This window comes from Gorilla gorilla, chromosome 1 (genome assembly GCF_029281585.2).
Source record: "Gorilla gorilla gorilla isolate KB3781 chromosome 1, NHGRI_mGorGor1-v2.1_pri, whole genome shotgun sequence".
NCBI lineage: Eukaryota > Metazoa > Chordata > Mammalia > Primates > Hominidae > Gorilla > Gorilla gorilla.
In genome coordinates, this window is record NC_073224.2 from 205776821 (window position 1) to 205796595 (window position 19775).

Sequence of the window (19775 nt, forward strand, 5' to 3'; positions counted from 1 at the left end):
TTCCAGCTTGTGACCCACGGGGTCTCTGAAATCATTCCCAAATACTGAGAGATGTGAAGATGTGTTTCAGACAAAAGGCTGCACAGAAGCTTTTTTTCAGATTTTCAAAGAGGTATTGACCCCTCCAAGAGGAGAAAACACTAGCTGAGATTAGACTCCAAAGATCTTCAGAGCTGGCTTCTAGTCTGAGACATCAGCCTGAGTTTCCGTATCTGAGTCTTGTCTTTATCACTCCCATCACCAGGTTTCAAGCTTTTTAAAGAATAATGCTAAAAAAAAAAAACAAAAAAAAAAACACAAAAAAACAAAAGAGGCTATGTATTCCAAGCAACTTTTCCAGAGAAGTCGGGTTCACCTAATTGTTTAAATAACAGTAACACAAAGAGATGTTTGTTGGGAGAGCCATTCAAGCAAGGAAGCCGAGTGGATTCCCAAATATCACTTGCTCACCAGTGTGGAGAACTGGCCAATGGAAGCCAACAGTGAAAGTTTACCAAAATAAGTGCAAAAAAGCCTTCTTCCTTCTTGCAACAAATAGCCTCAGAAAGCTGCCAATCAATAAACCACTTCGGTTTTTCAAAAAATGCTTAAACAGATTTCTTTTATTTCAGTAGATTTATCTCCCTACCTGAGTCTGGCTTGGAATAATGCTTACTAAAGCCTTTCCACTCTGCAGACCAAGTTTGTTATGACAGGTAAATGGGAAAGTCTTGGGTGCTGACAGAGGGCCTGGAAGCATCCAGGGAAGCCAACCACACCGAGCAAGCTCGAGCCACCTTCTCCCGGTCACTAACACATGCTACACTTCACTCCCTTGGAACTTCTCATCTTTCCCTGCGCCTGCTGCTGGGCTCTTTCCATAGGCTGTTCTTTCTCTCTTCTCAAGACCTAGCTGGGGGACATAACTATGGAAACCTTTGCAGTTATTAATCATGACATCCCTGCTACCTGCGGACTACACCCGCATCTTTCATCACACAGTGCAGGGGTCTCATCTGTTGCTGCTTCAGATTGCTTCCCTCAGAGGAAGACTTCCCTAAGTACCAAGCCCAGTCCAGTAGTCAAGTACCATGTTCAGTCATGTGTCCCCTCAGTGCGCTTCCATGGCACTGGCACTTCATCACCAGAACACTTACTATAGTGTGTTGCGATCTGCCTTTTGCAAGATGTTGAAAGTTCATGAAGGAGGTCAGAGACTGTCCCCAGCTTTTCCACCATTGTATTTTTTTCAGACATTTCAGTAATAGGTGCATACTAATTTTTGTTGTTGTTGTTGAGACGGAGTTTTGCTCTTGTTACCCAGACTGGAGTGCAATGGCACAATCTCGGCTCACTGCAACCTCTGCCTCCTGGGTTCAATCAATTCTTCTGCCTCAGCCTCCTGAGTAGCTGGGATTATAGGCACCTGCCACCACGCCCAGCTGATTTTTGTATTTTTAGTAGAGACGGGGTTTTACCATGTTAGCCAGGCTGATCTCAAAACTCCTGACCTCAAGTGATCCACCCACCTTGGCCTCCCAAAGTGCTGGGATTACAGGCATGAGCCACCGCACCTGGCAATATTTGTTGAATGTCATTGTTGTCAGATGTATCTGTGTTCATGCCACCCACTAGACTGGGAGCTCTTTGAGGAAAGGCTTCTGTTCTGCTTATCTCTGTGTCCCTGGGACCCATCATATGGCCTGGTGCTGAGAAGGCAATTGTGTTTGTTGAATGAATTCATGAATGAAGAAATGAACAAATGTCATTCTGTAGTTAGGGCAACGGAGTCAACAGCAAATCCAAAGACCTCATTCTGAGGCTTTGAAGTTTTAGAGATTAGGGGAATGAATGAATAAGTAATCCTTGAATAAGTGGCTTGCCACAATTCTCTAAGCCCAAACTTAAGACTAATTAAAAGATAACTGAACCAGATTTTGGAGTTAAATCAGCACTAGACAGAACTATTGATTTCTCCCCCAAAACCCATTGCTCCCCATTTCTTCCCCACCTTTGTAAATGGCACACTGTCCAACCAGGGGCTCAAGCTTGGAATACATAGCCTCTCTTATTATCATTATTATTTTAAAAGCTTGAAACTTGGTGATGGGAGTGATAAAGACAAGACTCAGACATGGAACTCAGGCTGATGTCTTAGACTAGAAACCAGCTCTGGAGATCTTTGGAGTCTAATGCTCTTGGCTAGTGTTTTCTCCTCTTGGAGGGGTCAACACCTCTTTGAAAATCTGAGGAAAGCTTCTCTACACCCTTTTGCCTGAAAGACATCCTCACAGCTCTCAGCATTTGGGGAATTACTTCAGAGACCCCGTGGGCCACAGGTTGGAATCCTTTGCTCTGAGGCCCTACACTCCCCACCTTGAGTTTGCCAGTGTTCGGTCTCAACACCCCAGTCACGTTGATAGTGATGCATGCCCCCGTCCTTGTTTGTCAAGTGAACTCGTGCGTGAAGCAGAGCATGAGCCTCAATGTGTCTGTTTGTGTACCCAAATCATCAGTAGGTCCATTGGCTCATCTTAAAACACACAATTGAATCCTCCACTTTTTCCATCCCTACTGCAGTCACTCCTACCCAGCCACAGCCACCATTAGGCCTCCCCTAGACTCTGACGGTATCTTCCCAGAGGCCTCCCACTTCCTCTCCCACACACTTACAAACCGTCTCCACACAGAAGCTGGACGGAGATTCAAACATTAGTGAATCTGTTCATGTTACACCCCTTCCTAAAAACCTGCAAAAGTGTTCCATAACATGTGGAATAAAATCTGAACTCCCGGCAGTGATCCTCCAGGCCTCCTGAGGCCTTGCCTGCGTGTCTCTGTTATACTTATACCATGGCCGTGTCCCCATCCCTCCTGACTCTCCCGTCTCGCTGTCCCTCTCAAAGCTCACTCCCACCTCACAGTCTTTGCATTTGCTCTTCCTTTTGTTTTTGTTTTGAGACAGGGTCTCACTCTGTCGCCCAGGCTGGAGTGCAGTAGTGCAATCTTGGCTCATTGCAGCCCCGACTTTGCTGAGCTCAAGTGTTCCTTCCGCTTCACCCTCCCGAGTAGCTAGAACTACAGGTGTGTGCCACCATGCCCAGCTAAATTTTTGTATTTTTTGCAGAGATGAGGTCTTGCCATGTTGCCCAGGCTGGTCTCGAACTCCTGGGCTCAAGCATTCTGCCCGCCTCAGCCTCCCAAAGTGTTGGGATTGCAGGCCTTAGCCACCGTGCCTGGTCCTTGCTCTCCATTTTGCCCAAATGTTCTTTCCAGAACTTCCCTTGACTGGCTCCTTCTTAGAACCCAGGTCTCAGCCCAGATAATCACATCTCCTCAGAGAAGCCTTCCTTGACACCCAGACTAAAGAAGCTCTTCCTATCACTTCCCTCTGCTCTATTTCCATTATCACACTCGTCACCAAAATTATCTTGTTTATTTTTGTGTGTTTCTTATGGGTCTCCTCCACTGGGAATACCATTCTTTTCACATTCCGAAGATATCATAGTTTTTGTATTTACTTGCTTCTTTTTTCTCCTATACTAGAATGTGAGCTCTAGGAAGGCAGGGATTAATGGAGTTCACAGCTCCATCCCCCTAGTTTCTCACACAGTTCTAGCATATAGTAGATGTTTAATAAATATTTGTTGAATGAATAATTGAGTGAATGAATTAAGAAATTGAAAATGTGTCCACAGAGTGAAAGTCGACTTGGGGAAAAAAGTGAGTGTAGTATTGGTTGTTATTAACAGGAAACAGAATGCAGACAGGGAGGATCAAATCTGCATGGATTGGATCACCCCTGGATTATTGTACTTGGCTTTCAAAGTTACACTGCCACAAGGACCAACAGTGTGGACAGGAAACTAACCAAACTGGCACATGGGGAGAAACTTAGAAAACCAGAGGTGGTTAGCTTATAGACACAAAAACATTCTGGGAGGAATATTGTTGCTGTCTTGCTGTCTTTCACTATCTAAAGGGGTATCGAAAGAAAAAAGACATAGATTTGGCTTGGAGTACTAAGGGCAGAATCCAGATCAATGGGAATTAGTTTGATAGAGACATATTTCAGTGATAGAAAGCAAAAGGTCTTTTGAGGGGGTTCATAGCAAGGGAAGGGGCAGCAAAGGGAAGTGGTAAGCTCCCCATCTGAGAAACTGTACAAGTGGTACAAGTGCACCACTTGGCAGGGACACTAAGGAGGGGATTCAAGCAGTGGAAGGTGGCTTTAAAAATCTCTTTCAAATTTGAAATGTCTGGGTTCCTATGATAAATAGGTGTAGAGTCAAGAAAAACAAATTCTGGCCAAAAAGAATTGTAGAATGCACTTACCTCTCTACCGCAATACAAGAAAACACCACCAAAACCAGGTCTACAAATTAAGCAGCAGAAAGACCAGCTGAGAGATATCTTGTGCATCTGAAGGCATTCTAGAAACAGTAAGAACAGCTCCCTGGCTTTTCACTCTGTGTGTGATCATTCAGTATATGGGACTCCCAACTATTTTGACTGTTCAAAGATGCCCCAGATTCTAAGACAGGACAGCCGACATTATTGCCTCAGGGCCAAGGCGGTCTTGGGTTTCATTTCTGAAACTCTACTACTTCCTAACTACAGGAGCTTGGGCAAAGAAATTAACCCCTCCAAACCTCAGCCACGTCATCTGTAAAAGTAATTTCACTTATAAATGGAGGGGTGGGGGTAGCAATTGAAACCAGAATGGCACAATGTGATAATTATTGAAACTCAGTGATAGACACATAGCTATTCACCATATTATTATTCTATGTGTTTGAAAATTTGCATAATAAAAAGTAAAAAGAGATGGAAAGTTTAAAAGAGTACCTACCTCATGCAATAATTGTAGAGCTTAAAGAAATGATCACATCTGAATTGCAAGGAATTTTTACAAATCTGAATTATTACCATAAATGTTTAAATATCCCATTTAATAATTCCAACAACCCTACAAAATGTATAGTATTAATCTCCATTTGGCAGATGAGGAAACCAAAGTTTAGATAAATTAAACAGCAACAAATTCTTCAAATGGTATGGGGCTGAAATGGAATCTGAAACCAGAGTTATCTGACTCCACCAGCATGCTGCCTTTATTTTAAGAATAGCTCATTGTATTCTATTTGGTTGACAATTAGGATATCGTTTATTCATCTAAGTCATTGGTTTCCTATCTCTTTTCTCAATAGCAGAAACATGTTTTTCAAATTCAGCCCTACTCAGAACTCCAGTAAGTAAAACTGATAAAAGCTAAACAGCTCTGGCTGAAATGGATTTTGGGGCCCAGCAACCAGCCCGCTTGACTCCACAGTGACCCCTGAAGCACCTTGAGGTATATGGAGCATAGTGTGAACCCCAGATTGAAGCCAACAACAACAACAAAAACAACAACAACAACAACAAATCCCAACCTGAAGAAGGACATGTTAAGAGCAGCCTGATTTGTATAATGCATCTTTCATTTCCCTGTCTCCCATCACATTGGATCCTCATTATCAACTCTGAGGTGGACAAGGCAGCGCATATCACCCTCAATTTGCAAATGAGGAAGTAAAGGCCAAATGGAGTTAAGCAGCTGGCCAAAGGTGCACCAGTTCAATTTTCAGCCAAGTGCAGACTGGAAGTCGAGTCTGTCTCCATTAACTCTGTGTGACCTGGCAAAGAGGATGCCATCTACTGGAAATTGCTACTGACCCTTGGTCCACAAAGTGGACAATCAGCTGCTTGGCCATTGAGAGCAGAGCACAGCCCCATGGGCCCTCCTGCCAGGGCCCTGTCCCAGAGCAGATGGCAATGAGCAGGGGAGAAGGGCTCAGTGCCACTGAAGGGCCTGACAGCAGAATTTTAGCTGTAGATGGGCCATTCCTGTCTGAGCCCTGTCATGCTGAGCACAGGGCAGGGAGGCAGGACTAGCCAAAGTGCCTTCCACCTTCATCTGCAGTAAGTAAATGAGCCCACAGAGGGACAGCAGGTAGTGCAGAGCTGGGTGTCAGTTACACTTTGCTTTTCTTCTTAGCTCTTGCTTAGGCATCCCTGAAACCCGAGGCAGCTGATAAATGCCTGAATGGCTCCCCAACTCCAGAGCATCTCTGAACTGAGCTGTAGCATGTGTTGGAGCAGGCAACACTTAATTATCGGTTAGTCTTTAATTAGCTCTTAATTATTAACACTTAATCCATCTGTAAAATGGGGACACTAATACCTGCCTCATAGGGACTCTGGGAACATTAATTAAGTTTACAGTCCACTTTGAAGATGCAAAACGTGAAATAAGTGCTCAACGGTGGTATTAATAACCACAGCAGATTTACTTTCTTTTCCTAATTTCCCTCTTTCCTCTCTGCTCCTTCCTTTCCTTTCGAATAACCATCCTCAACAATATCTGCCCAACTTTGCCCTGATGGAGAAACACTTAGCTCTGTGTTTCCCAGACACAGGATTTCCCATCCCGGAAACGGGCTATTTACAGCCATCTTCCCGCACTTTAATTTTCTATTATGTCCTCTGAATATGTCAGTGCCTTCCCAGTAAATATTTTGATGTGTGCTCTTGCAGCAGCTTCTGTGGAGCCTGAATGGGACAGCTGCTCCCTGTATTAGGGAATTCCAGATGTGATTTAAAACCATCAGACTCATCCATGTGAATGCCTAGCCTTTAGGTGGGAGAGGGGAAGGATCTTCTAGTTGCTTCTGGGGAAAGCCACAAGCCATATAACCCTTAGCCTTAGCTAGGGTGGTTTTTCAAGGACCTCAGATTCACATGCGTTTAGGATGAGAAATGTCTGCTTAAAGGGCTGGTGAAGAGGCAGCCTGGAATATAGCCCTAATCTGACTCTTCACCCACGAAACTTCAGAACTTTGGTCAGCTCTTCCACAAAGCTTAGACAAAGGACCATGGAGGGGGCAATATACAGCCTTTAGGGTTTCACCAGCCTCAACGGTGGGCCAGAACATTCCCCCAGAAGGTCAGACTTCATCTCCTCCCTCCTCCCTTGCTGCCAATGGAGTAGGGGGGTACTTACTCTTCTTGAAAGCTGAGCTCATTGCCTCTTAGAGTTCCATCCACAGGGACAGAGAGCTGCTCCATGGAGGTCCAGGGCTGTGAGGCCTCAGGCAGGCCTTGAACTCTCTTCCAGATTTCATGGCAAGTCTTGTCTAGGCTGTCTTGGGGTGTGTCCTGGTGGATCCAGATGTATCTGGGGAATGGGCCCAGGGCGCAGGGGCCCTTGGCCACCAGGGCCGAGGATGAAGGAAGCCCATTCCCACTGGCCATCCTCCTCCTCTCTTTCTGGAAGCCCCTCTGTCCACCCAGGGCTAGAACACATCCACCACCACCCCTCATTCACCAGAAAGGGAGAGGAGGATGGGGCTTGGCAGAAGTGGGTCAGTTCTGTCTGGCTTTCGCTCCAGCAAGGTGGTTAGGTTCAGAGGCCTTCTATTTGTGTGGGAGGGGTGGGTGGAGGACAGCTTTCTTTTGGGGAGGGGAGGGCTTATTTTGATTTGTTTTTATTTGCTCTTTCCTGACTTTTGCCTCCCTCCCCCTCTCCCTTAGAAGAAAATATTTAAAAGTCAACAAAAACCAGTAGCTTAGGAACAGTGGAATGCTGCGGAGCTCAGGAACCAGGCGCCTGGACGGGCAGAATGACATCTGGGAACAGCTGGAAGGGGAGGGCTGGCTCTCCCCACAGTCCCTGGCACTGCCCCCTTGCGACGCCGCCGTGACAACTTTCGGCGCCTGGGCTCAGCCCATGCTGTCCCGCTAAGCCACGCGGAGGACTGGGTGCGGGCCTGGCACCATTGTAGGCACTCGGGGGGCGGGGCCCCGCAGGAGACGCTCGCCTGGGCGTTCCCAGGGAGCCCCTCGCAGAGCGAGCGTCAACGGCCCGACTCCCACCCCCGGCCCAGTTCCTGCTTTTCTCTCGCCCTACCCTTCCTGCTCCCGGTCTCCTGCTGCTGCTCTGCCGCCCCCGGAAAGAAGGGATGAGACGTGTGTGTATGGGCCCACAGCCCTTAGTCCCCGGCCCCCAGCAGACACCTGCCCCAGCCGCGCCGCGCTGCCAGGCGGGCACCGGGAAGGGCCCAGCGGCTCAAGAGCGCGCTGACTCGGCAAGGCAGGCTGGGCCGGGCGGCTCCCACCAGTTTGCCTGCCAGTAGCTCCCACACCCTCGCCGTCGTCGAGCGGGGGAATTCTTTCTGTGGGTTTCAAACGCAACGGCTCGGTGCGCGGGGCGCCCTGGGTTCGGAGCCCAAGACCCGCCGGTGGGGTGGGTGGGGGTGGGGTCCAAAGGACCCCAGAGCGCTTCGGGGGATCAGAAGTCAAAGCCAAACGCGCCGCCGCCCCACTTCGCCGCTCCACACAAATCTCAGCTCCTGCCTGGGGGCCCCCCCGGCAACCTCGATTTTAATCCTAACTGCCATTTTATGGGGCGCTTGCCCTGTGCCAAGCACTGGGCTCACATTCAATCCTATTAAAGCTCGTGAAATTAGTACCACTGTTTATTATCGTTCTACACGGGAGGAAAGCGAATCTCAAAGTCATAAGGGATTGCGTCCGAGGCCCACTGAGAAAAGGGAAGCTGAGACTCAGACCCCAGCACTCTAGGCCTGATCTAGCCCTTGACCACTGAGACAGCTTCAGTAGGTGGGTAGGAGCAGGAGTAGGAGGTCCGAGGTGCAGGGAGAAGGGCTAAGTTAGCTGTTTGCTGATCAACAGGCCCCTACCCTCACTGAAGCGGCTTCATTCAATTGGGCACTGACACAGTACCTCTGCTGAGGGAGACTTTCTGGTTCCGAGAGTCAGGGGGTTGCTTCTCTAGTAATTCCCCTGAAAAGGAAAAGCAAGAGGGTGGAGAAGGAAGAAAGAAGAATGGACACAAATAGACGAAGATGGCAGTCTATAAATGCAGGGCTGGGTTGAATCCTGACACTCATTTCCGAGCTGTGTGACCTTAAGAACTTTCTGAACTTCTCCCATCCCCATTCATAATTCCCCCAGTACTGATGCAACCCCTCCTCTGTGCCCGATGAGTTGCTGGGCACCGAAGAAGCATAAGGGTGGGCAAAAATGGCATGGTCCCTGCTCTCCTGGAGCCTGTATACTAGCGAGGAGAGATCGATGCAAACCAGCCAAGCGAGTAAAGCAGCAATAATTACAGATGCAATGGGACTCTGATGGAAAATAACTATTAGGTTGGTGCAAAAGTAAGTGCGGTTTTTGCCATCACTTGCAATGGCAAAAACCACAATTACTTTTGTACCAACCTAATAACAAAGTGAGGCATTGGGGAGAAGAGGGGAGGCAATATTCCATGGTGGTCCAGGCCGACTTCTTTGAGGAGAAAAATTTGAGAAGGATGAGAGGAATTCCTTTTCTGTAAAATGGTGTTAATAAATTATGAGGATCACATTTCTGGCACATAGTAGGCACTCAAAAAATATGTGTTGGATGAATTAATGGTATACTGTATGTAAAGTGCCTGGTATACAGTAGGTGCCCAATACGCAACCTTGCTCTTTACAGAGGGGCTGAGTTCCTGGAAATGTTTACTCTAAATTTTGAAATCTGAGCTTCATTCTCCTTTGATTTTCATTACAAAATTGAAGATGTGTTCCTTTGGGGAAAATTCCGAGGGCCTAGACTGAATAAAATTATAGTTAAGAATGTAGAAAACCTTTTAAAATAGTGTATTTAAAGGAAAAGTGATCATTTCTGATGAAATATTAATAGTTCTGAAAATGTCACTCAGTGTTTGTGCTGCTTGGCATTTGGTTGGCTAACACCTAAGCTTAGAGCAGAACGCCAACGACCCTGCACTGCCCAGGCCCCAGGATTCTGGAAAGTTAGCCAGCTCACTCACTCTTCCTGTTCCCTCTCCCCCTCAGCAGGAGACCAGGCAACGGGGGCTAAATCAGAAAGGACTGAAGAAAAAAAAAAAAAAATCAAATACAGCAGGGATAGGGAACAAAGATAGAGCATGTTTTTAGAGTGCACAGACGAGATTTCTAGAAAATTCTGCAAAAATCTTAAGTGATGTACTTAGAAATAGCATAAAGCTATGTCCATATGGTAGCCACTAGCCACATGGGGTTGTTTTAATTTTAACTTTATTTTTATATAAATTAAATGAAAAATTCAGCTCCTCATTTGCATTGGCCACATATTATGTGCTCAGTAGCCACATATGGCTAGTGGCTACCATATTGGACAGCACAGAGATTGGAAATTTAATGATTTCCTATCATTAAATACATATTCTCGGGAACCAGAGTCCCTGGGTTCAGATTCTGAGTTCACGTTTTCTGGCAACGTAAGCTTAGGCAATTTACTCTGTGCCTTGGTGTATTAGTTTGGTAGGGCTACCATAATGAAGTCCACAGACTGTGTGGCTTAAACAACAGAATTTTATTTCCTTGCCATTCTAGAGGTTAGAAGGCCAAGACCAAGATGTTGGCATTGTTAGTTTTACTCTGAGGTCTCTCTCACTGGCTTGCACTTGGCTGTGTTCTCCCTATGTCCTCACATGGTCTTCCCTGTATATGTGTCCCTGTCCTAATCACTCCTTTAAAGGACACCAGTCATATTAGATTAGGACACACCCTAATGGCTTTTTTCTTTTTTTTAATCTTAGCTACCTCTTTAAAGGACTCATCTCCAAATACAGTCACATCTGAGGTATTTGGTTTAGGATTGCAGCATATAATTCAGCCCACAACATTTGATTTCTTAGTCTGTAAAATGGGATGATAATAAAGAATACTTGCTTTGTAGAATTACTACAGATGTTCTATTACTAACCAATTGCTTAACACATGGAAAGTCCCTCGAACAACAACTGGCAGATAAACATGTTATACAGTCGTTTGCTTGTTGATTACACTGAAATGCATGCCTTTGGAGTTTCTGAATAGCAGCTTTTGTGTTTTGTGTAGAGGGGGAGAATTTTGTTGTACTGGGGAAGTTGTTCTGTGATGGAGAAACGAATTCACATAATCACTTACGCCTTTCCAGGCTTTGTTCATTTTCGAGCATCCATCATGGGTCAAAAATTGTGAAAGACACAGGGATTAGAGATGATGAAAAAGATGTCTACCCTAGACAGAATCACCTAGTGACAGAGGCGGGGCAAAGCATTCCATAAGTGCCTGGTGCAGAGCAGTGTGATATAAACTGACTTATTCCAGTTTCCATCCAACATGGAGTTATGTTCCTTCAACACATGTATCTATGCCCAGCACTGTTTGAGGTGCTGAAGATAGAGTAGTGAAGAAGACGAGTTTGGTCTCTGTCTTTTTTAGAGTTTAAAGTGAAGCATTTAATGGTCATGGACACCATTTAATCTGTAAATTATTTTTAGCTTGGAAAACTTCTTGAATTCCCCCTGACTACCTACATTACCCTGGGCAGGTTGGTTTAACCTCAATGTCTCCATTTGCTCATCTATGAAACAGAGACAATAAAATACTGGCCTCATAGACTTGTTTTATGATAATGAAATAATACATGTAAAGTGCTTATAATAGCTTGGCTAATGTATGTATCCAATGAATGTTGGCTATCATTATTTAGAATTCTGGGATTCTTAGCTTTTCTCTGTGGAACCACGAAGGCCTAAGAAGGAGGCAATTCTCCTTACCTCCCATCCAGTCAATGCCTCTTCTCATCTGGCTTTCATCTCTGACACGAACATGGCTAGGCTGGAAAACTCAGAAACGTGGGAATGGCCTGGGCTCTTTCACAATCATCATATAGCCCCCAAGGCTGCTTACTCTTGTAGGTCCTTTTAGGTTCCTCATCTAACATATTTTAAACACACCCACCTCTCACCATAAAAATAACTTTTTGGTTATAGAGGAAAATTGAAAGGATTTTTGCCATTTTGCTTTTGAAAGTTTTTGGCCATGAGTAATTTATTTAATTTGTGATGGGCTGTGATTTCTCACCAATCTTAGTGCCTACTCGAGAAATCTTGTGCAGTGAGAAAACTCCAACCTACAAATTGTTACCAAATGCAATGAAATTTTTATGACTACTAAATCCAACAGCTAATGAAGTTGACATAATGTTATACTCTGCATTTAATTAAATATTTACTGATTTCCATGTGGCAGTTTTCTTCTTTGTATTGTGGGACTAATCATAAAATATTCAGGACTCAAACACTTTTGTAGGTCCCTAAAACCCAGAGGGACCCCCATTCCCATGCGAATAATGCTCAATGGGTCAAACTGTCCAGAGGCAGGATCCATGCATAGGAGTATCCCAGGCAAATATCTTGGGGAATTAACCATCACAGCTAAAGGAAGAGGAGGTTGCAGCCATGTTTCATGGGAATGGGCCTCCCCCTCATGTTGTCTCAGCAACAGGACAGGGCTGCAGAGCAGCCAGCCATTTCTAGGACTTTGAAAAGGAACCTTGAATATTCTGCAAGCAAAGCTGTGACTCTGTGGCTTCTCTCTCCTGGGAACACCATCGGTGATCTCTGCCATTTCCTGGGGGTTTTTCCCTTACTATTGCCTTGTTCCTTGCCCACATGAGAGGAGGCAGTTAAGAGCTCGGGTGGTGGCAGCTGACATACTTGAATTGGAATTCCTACTCTACTACTTGATAAAGGTGGCTTTGTATATACTTAACTTCTCTGACATTTCTTCATCTGCAAAGTTGCAAAAACAATAGGTTTGGGGTAGGAAAAAGGTTTAAATATGGAAATGCACGTGAACTTCTCAACACAGTGCCTGGCTTATGGTAAACTCTCAATAAAAAGAAATGTGTAATTATGATTATCACTAGCTATTGTTATTGAGAGCCTAGCAATGTAAAAATGGCAGCCTATGAGATCTCCACTTAATGTTACGGAAAAGGAAGGTCCTAGATGACAGAAGAAAAGAATATGGTGGTGGCAGTAGTGGTCCAGTGAGGTAGCAACAAAGTCAGAATTCAGCTGGCTTTCCTCCTGCTTTGGTTTTTCTGCCAGACCCCAGTAGTGATAGGTATGCCAAGGATTCCTGGCGAGGCCCTTTATGGGAAACCCTTCAGCTAGAAGCTTTATATTTTGCCCTTCCTTCCATGGCTTCCATGCCGGAACATTGGTCACTAAAATGCATTCACTTAAGACTTCTTCTACCTTACTGCTGAGATGATTTGAGGCAGCTTTCAGATTAAAAAGTACAAACTACAGCATCAAAGAATAAAGGAAGAACTGACTCTAAGGAAAACAGAAACAGTTGCTACTTTCCAGCACCCGAACTGGTCAGGCCGCATGGAGGTAATAAGGCAATAAAACTGGGTATTCTTATTTGTCAGCTAAAGCAAAAATGGAAACACGTCGGGTGGCAGAGTTTTTGTTTTCTGACAGCAGAAAATACACATCTTCATCTGCAGAGACAAAATGTTTCCAGGAAATAACCCCAAGCATGAATTTATCATGAGTCCTTGTATAAAGGACACTAAGTGACATAGTGGGCAATATATGCAATTCTGTTTTCATAAAAGACAGAGATGCTGTTAGGTTCGTCAGTTTCTCGCATCAGGGTTCTCTGAAGACAGCATAACATTAAATCATAACTCAGTGAAGGCATTTCTTTAAGGAACTCAAATAATGAAGTCTAGAAGAGATACCTTTAGGTCCATTCCACAAACATTACTGAGCACCTACTTAACCATCCATCCATCCATCCATCCATCCATCCATCTATCCATCCGTTTATTCATTCATCCAGCAAAAAATCCCTGAATGTTCACCATGTACCAGGCACTCTGAATGGCACTGACAAATACTGCTTGTAAGAACTGTCACCTGGACTGAATTTTGAAGGGCAAATAAGAGAAGGCTAGTCACAGAAGGAGAAGGGAAGCTTTCTAGGCAGAGAGAACAAAACACAGAAGGATCCAGGGGAAAGGGGAGAGAAAGCATGGCTCATTGCAAGAGTGCAAGGGTGTCAGAATGGCTTACAGCTTAGGGATTTGGGAATAGGGAGATCTGAGGCTAGAGGGGCTGGCAGGGACAGATGATGGGGGCTCTTGTAGGGAGGGTCTAGCAGGGAGCTTGGATTTTACTCTGTAGGCCATAGGGGAAAGTCTGGGGAAGACAGAGGAGCTGTGAAATCAGGTGAGTGTTTTAAAAAGATAGCTGGTGGCAGAGAGGAAGATGCATTGAATAGGGCAAGAGCAGAGATGGGCACTTGTTACTCAGTTGTTGTAAGTAACCTGAAACATAGCCATTGCGGACTCTGGTTAGAATCTGGGAGGTGTCTAGGAGGCAGAATCTGGAGGGCTCAGTGATGGCTTGATGTGGGGACTGGGCAAGACGGGAGTCCAGGATAAATAGGTTTCTGGCTCAGGATCTGGGTGGATGTGGAAACTGTTCCCTGAATTGGGGAGCTGAGCAGAGAGGCAGGCTGGGGTGGAGAACTAGAAGTGGGTAAGCCCAGGTCTGAGCAGGCTGTGGTGGAAGGGGTGGGGTGGGGCTCCTATGAGACATCTGAGGAGAGAGAATGCCAGATACAATACAGACCCTGGGACTTGGGAGAAAAGAGGTTTCCATCCTAGAGTTGCCCATCCACCAGCAGGGACAAATAAGAAAGCCAGCAATTATGGAGAGACTGTTGAGTCAGAAGAGAGGTCTATTTCCACCCCACACCCTTCCTTGGTACCCTGTGAGTGCTGCAGATTTACACACTGTGTCCTCCCTCCCTGAGCTGGCCCACTCTGTGCTTTCTTCCTAGAAAGTGCTGGTTCTCACCTGCCCTTTCCCGTAGGCTGAGCTAGGAGCCCTTCTTATTTCCATCACATGCTATATCTCTTCTGGAGTAATCAATCATGCTTTGCTGTTCAATGCTCTTCTCAATAAACTCTCAACCCCCTGAGGACAGGGGCCATGGGAATGTCTTATTCTTCTTTATATTTATTTCCTCAGCACCTAGCACAGACTCTGACATGCAGCTCAGTGTGGCATGAACAAATGAATGAAAGAGTAAGTGAAGAGTAAGTGAATGACTACACAAGATACTATGCAAAAAATGAGCAAGCCTGCATAAAAGTATTGCTAGCTGCTGTAACAAACTCCAATATTTCAATGGCTTAACACCCTGTTTTGTCACTGGCATGAACTCTTTTTCCTTATACACAAATGAAGAATTTTCACCAAGAATGTCAGAATGTGGTGACCACAGCATGTGGTAGCACTAGACGAATGGCCTAGGCTGTGGGCCCCTTCTCACTTCTCTCTCCTGGTTTCAGAAGCCCACAGCCTCACCTTGGTGTGGTCTGGGCTTTTTCCTCATGAAGCCCCTCTGTCCCCACTCCTTGGGCAGCAGATCACTGCCACCTCTATGGTGACAGCCTCGCCCTTGGGAGATACTCGCTTTGGCCTGATCATGCTCATGATTTTAAAATCGTACCCCATTTGGGATGCTAAGCTTTTCCTCTGAGCCCATCTTTGTCCTGTAGCCCTTCTCTGCAGCCCTGCCTGCCCCTTGGCCTCTATTTCTGCCCTCGCATTGCTAGAATCTCCCATTTGCTCACTCTCTCTCTCTCTCTCTCTCTCTCTCGGCTTCAGAAGGCTTTTTGATCTTTTCCTGGGTCAGAATGAAAATTTCAGGGCATCAGGTCTACAGCTCCTCCTTGAATGAGGCAGAGTTCTCCAGAGCATCAGGCCTTGTATTCTTTCTAAATCAAACTCTGATTTTATCTGGATATTAGGCTTATCTTGGCTAGTCACTAGACTGCATTGGGCTTTTTTGCAATGTGATATTGTAAAGACACCTCAACCCACGGCTGCCTGTTGCTCATAGGGAGAATGGGAGGGGCAGGCAGGGAGCCAGCACTGGGGGCTGGGCTGAGACCCACACTCTCCTAGGCTAGATGGGGGTAGGCTGTTATGTCTTTGACTCCTGCCTCTCCATTGCCCTGCAGATGTTTCCAGGGTCCCCATCTCTGCCTTTGCCCCCATGTTTCCTGGCTCAGACTATTGCAGTAGTCTTCTAAGTGGTACCCTTTCCTCACAGAGCAGTTAGAGTATATGTCAGGCCACAACACTTGGCGTCTGTTTCCCAGAAATGAAAACCTACCTTTCATATTCAGAGCTGTCTACTTTTCACTAAAGGAGTCATGCTATACGCAGAAAATAAATGTAAACAGATATCTCTTTACATATATTTTCTGACTGTCAGCATCTCTCTCCTCCCTCCATCTGAAAAGTCATCTCCTCCTGTTATGGAATGAATTGTGTGCCCCCCCACCCAAATTCATAGGTTGAAGTCCGAACCCCTAGTACTTCAGGATGTGACCTCATTTGGAGGTAGAGTCTTTAAAAAGTCAGTTAAGTCAAAATGAGGTCATTGGGTTGGGCCTTAATCCAATATGACTGGTGTCCTGATTAGAAGAAGTTTGGACACAGATATGTACCGTGGGAACACATGTGAGGACACAGGGAGAAGAAGGCAGCCATCTACAAGCCAGAGAGAGAAGCCTCAGAGGGAACCAACTGTGTCGACATCTTGATCTTGGACTTCCAGCCTCCAGAATTGTGAGGCAATACAATTCTGTTGTTTAAGCCACAGGGTCTATGGTACTTTGTTGTGGCAGCAGCCCTAGCAAATTAATACACCTTCTATTTCTCACTGGCAAAGAATAAAATGCAAACTCCTCGCCATCCCCTAATAGACCCTATGTGATCTGCCCCACTCCCCATCTCCCATTGCTTACCTCGATCCAGCCCCATCCTCCTCCTCCTGGCCCCCTTTCCTTTTTACAGCCTTGCCTGTGCTCACTATACCAAAAGCTCTTTCCCCAACTTTGCATGGCTGCCTTGCTGAATTCTATTATTATATTAATTAATTAATTAATTCATAGACAGATAGTCTGGCTCTGTCACCCAGGCTGGAGTGCAGTGGTGTGATCATGGCTCACTGCAGCCTTGAACAGCTGGGCTCAAATGATCCTCTGGCTTTAGCCTCCTGAGCATCTTGCTTAATTTTAGATCCCATCTTCTACCGTTGCCATCTCAGAGAGGCCTTCTCAGACCATCTCCTTAAAGCACATCCCCATATTGTTTCTCCTAGCACCATAAACTTTCCTTTCGTAGCATCCTTAATTAGCAACTTTATGTGTATTTGTATACATATTTTCTGCCTTCATCAAGTCAGGGACTGTTCACTAGGTGTATATTCATTGTCTAGCACAGCACCCAGGCACATAATGATGCTCAATAAGTATTTGTTGAGTAAATGAATCTTCACCTTTTTAAGGTCTTTAGCCATGTCTCAGGTTCCAGACCAAATCCTACTTTCCTTCTTAAATTAGCCTTCTGGTCCCCCAAGTCCAAGAAAAGCTCACTGACTTGACATGCCTCTCGGTAGCATGCCGGTTCTTCAGTCATGGTGATTATCGCTGTCTGACGGTATCAGTTACGTGTGGGTTTCCACCTCTGGCCTGCATCCTCCCAAAGCAGGACCACACACTGTGCATCTCTGCAGGGCCCACAGCACAGCCTCGCTCAGGGCCCCCGAGCACAGGAGGCGCTCAGTGAACGCATGTGGACCCAAATAGATCAGAGAGCAGGAATGGTGGAGGATGTGAGTAACTGGGCCTTTTGCAGGGATAAAATAGGTGCCCCGCCCTCCACAGCCCCCAGGGAGAAGGATGACAAACGCTCCTTTTGCCCGGGAAAGTTCTGGGGGCAAATCTCATCTGCCCGTTGCAGCCACAGAGCAAAGTTCTGGAGCTGAGAAGAGGGTATGAGAAAGCCCATTGGCCTGCAGCCCCAGAATTACAGAGCAGCCCAGACTCTCTTCTGCCCAGCTGTGGGCTGCACAGGAGGCCTGGGCATCTCTGCCAGTTCCTTTCTCTGGAGGAGAACCCCGCCTCCAAGAGAGGGGTAAAGTCGGAGCTTAGAAGCCAGGAGCCCACCCCCAGGCAAGCCCAGCTAACAGCCCCCAAGGCCACCACCACCACTCACTCCCGGCGTAGTCAGTCCCTTCCTCCTCTCCAGGGCTGGTGGGAAGGCTGAGCCCTCTCTTTCGGGGGCTGAGTCTAGACAATGGGAAGGGAGAAGCCCCCTCCTCGCTGCCCCGGGGACATAAAGCAGGCCTTTCACTGAGGAGTTCTGGCTGCTTCGGTTGGTTCTTGGCACCCAGCAAGGCGGCGTCGGGAGGGGCGGGCATACAAGCGTGTTGGGGGTGGGGACCGGGCCCGCGATTCTGAGGAGGTTCGCCCGCCCAGGGCCACCGGGCTGGCTCCCCAGCTGTGGGATGAGCTCATGCAGGGAAACCGGAACAACTTGGGGTAGGGGGGAGGGAGGAAGAGTGGCATCTAGGAGGCTGCGAAAGCGTGGCTCTGGGGAGGAAGTTTTTCATGGGGAGTAGGGACAAGCCTCCACTCCTCCAGCCCTGCCCCCGCCCCCCAATTCATATCGTCAACTCCACAGCCCCTCTTCACACCCTTCCTTGGATGGAAATTCCTGGCCACGCTGACAGCCGGCCAACCTGGGTCGCCAGCCACCCCCAGCCTGGCTCGCCATCCCTACAGTCCCTCTCCACACCCTTCCCCGGAAATTCTCAGGCCCCACCGCCCGCCGGCCACTGCCCCCTTGGCCACACAGATGCCAACGCTCCGTTTTGGCCAAACCAGGCTGCCCTAAGCCCGGAGCACAGCTTCTCTGGGGTGTGTCGGCAAAGGGGGCGGGGGTGCCCATCGCAGGTGCCTTTCCACTGCACGCGCCAGCAGGAGCCTCCTCTCTGGACCTTGCCCCTCCCAGTTTCCTCCAGCCTCCCCCCATGAAGCGTCTCTTCCCTCTCGCCGAGAGTTTGGCGTAGACAGCGAAGGAGCCATCGTGACTGGCGGAGAAGCCTGGAGTAGACGAGACAGAGACGGCGACCGAGTCGGGTGGGGGATGGAGTGGGGACCGACACTAAGCCCTTGGGGCCTAGAGGCAGCCGCTACTGGGGAGAGGTGGGGAGCAGCTCACGCCCTTGGGAAGAACTCTCTTGGTTTGGGGCCTTGGCTGGGAGGAGGAAGGGGAGAGGAAGAAGTAGGATCCGATTATTTAAATTTGGGGATAAATTGTACTAGTAACTCTTGCACCGTCCTTCCACCAACCTCACTCCCCACCCCCAACTCGCGTGCACACAGGGACCGCCTCTGCCACCCTGAGATTTTTGTCTTAGGGTAGGAGTGGGACCGCACCGGGTCAAATGAACCGGTTCCCCCCGCTCCCCGCCCCACACAAAAACCCCCTCCACCGCCCTCCAATTCTTAACCCTGCCTCTGTCTACGCACACACGCCCCTCTCCTGGGATGGGGTAGGAGGCTACTGTGAATGAGGCCCATAAGCATCGCCCCCGGCCCCAGATGGCAAGTTCAAAGCCACCACCCAAGATCAGCTGGTAAGAGCCAAGACTTGGGGAACCGCGTCCTTCTTTGGTTACCTTTTCCCAGACAGGATTCCAATTTCCAAACGTGGAAGAGGCGTGCGTGTATGTGCCTGTGTGTGTGAGTGCGTGTGTCTCTGTCACTGTGTGTGTGTGTGTGGAGAGGGGGGTTTATTAATGGGTGATGTTATAAATGAAAACAGGAGGACTGAACTTAAAAGAAACTGGTCAATTGCAAAACAAACACGGATAAACAACCCTTTAGATGTAATTTGTGGTTTATCTGGAGGTGGAGGTGGCGCTGAAGAGGAACCCCCGCCCCCCAATATTTTTTCCTTAGCTGCGCCTCCACCCCCAGCATTTGGAGCGGCGGAGAAGCGGCTCCGGAGTGATTAATCCGGGGATAATTCA

The 19775-nt window shown here is 47.3% G+C and overlaps 1 protein-coding gene across 2 annotated transcripts in view; it reads right to left on the bottom strand.

Moving 5' to 3' along the window:
- The window catches only part of C1H1orf94 (chromosome 1 C1orf94 homolog), a 42260-nt gene extending 34035 nt beyond the window's left edge, over positions 1–8225 (bottom strand). Inside the window, exon 1 of one of the 2 annotated variants that reach the window (XM_004025413.5) lies at positions 7022–8225. In XM_004025413.5, coding sequence (XP_004025462.5) covers positions 7022–7341 — 320 coding nt within the window. In that variant the 5' untranslated portion in view covers positions 7342–8225. The remainder of the gene's footprint in view (positions 1–7021) is intronic. The other variant, XM_055355368.2, reaches the window with a different exon arrangement.
- Between the last annotated feature and the right edge of the window lie 11550 nt (positions 8226–19775).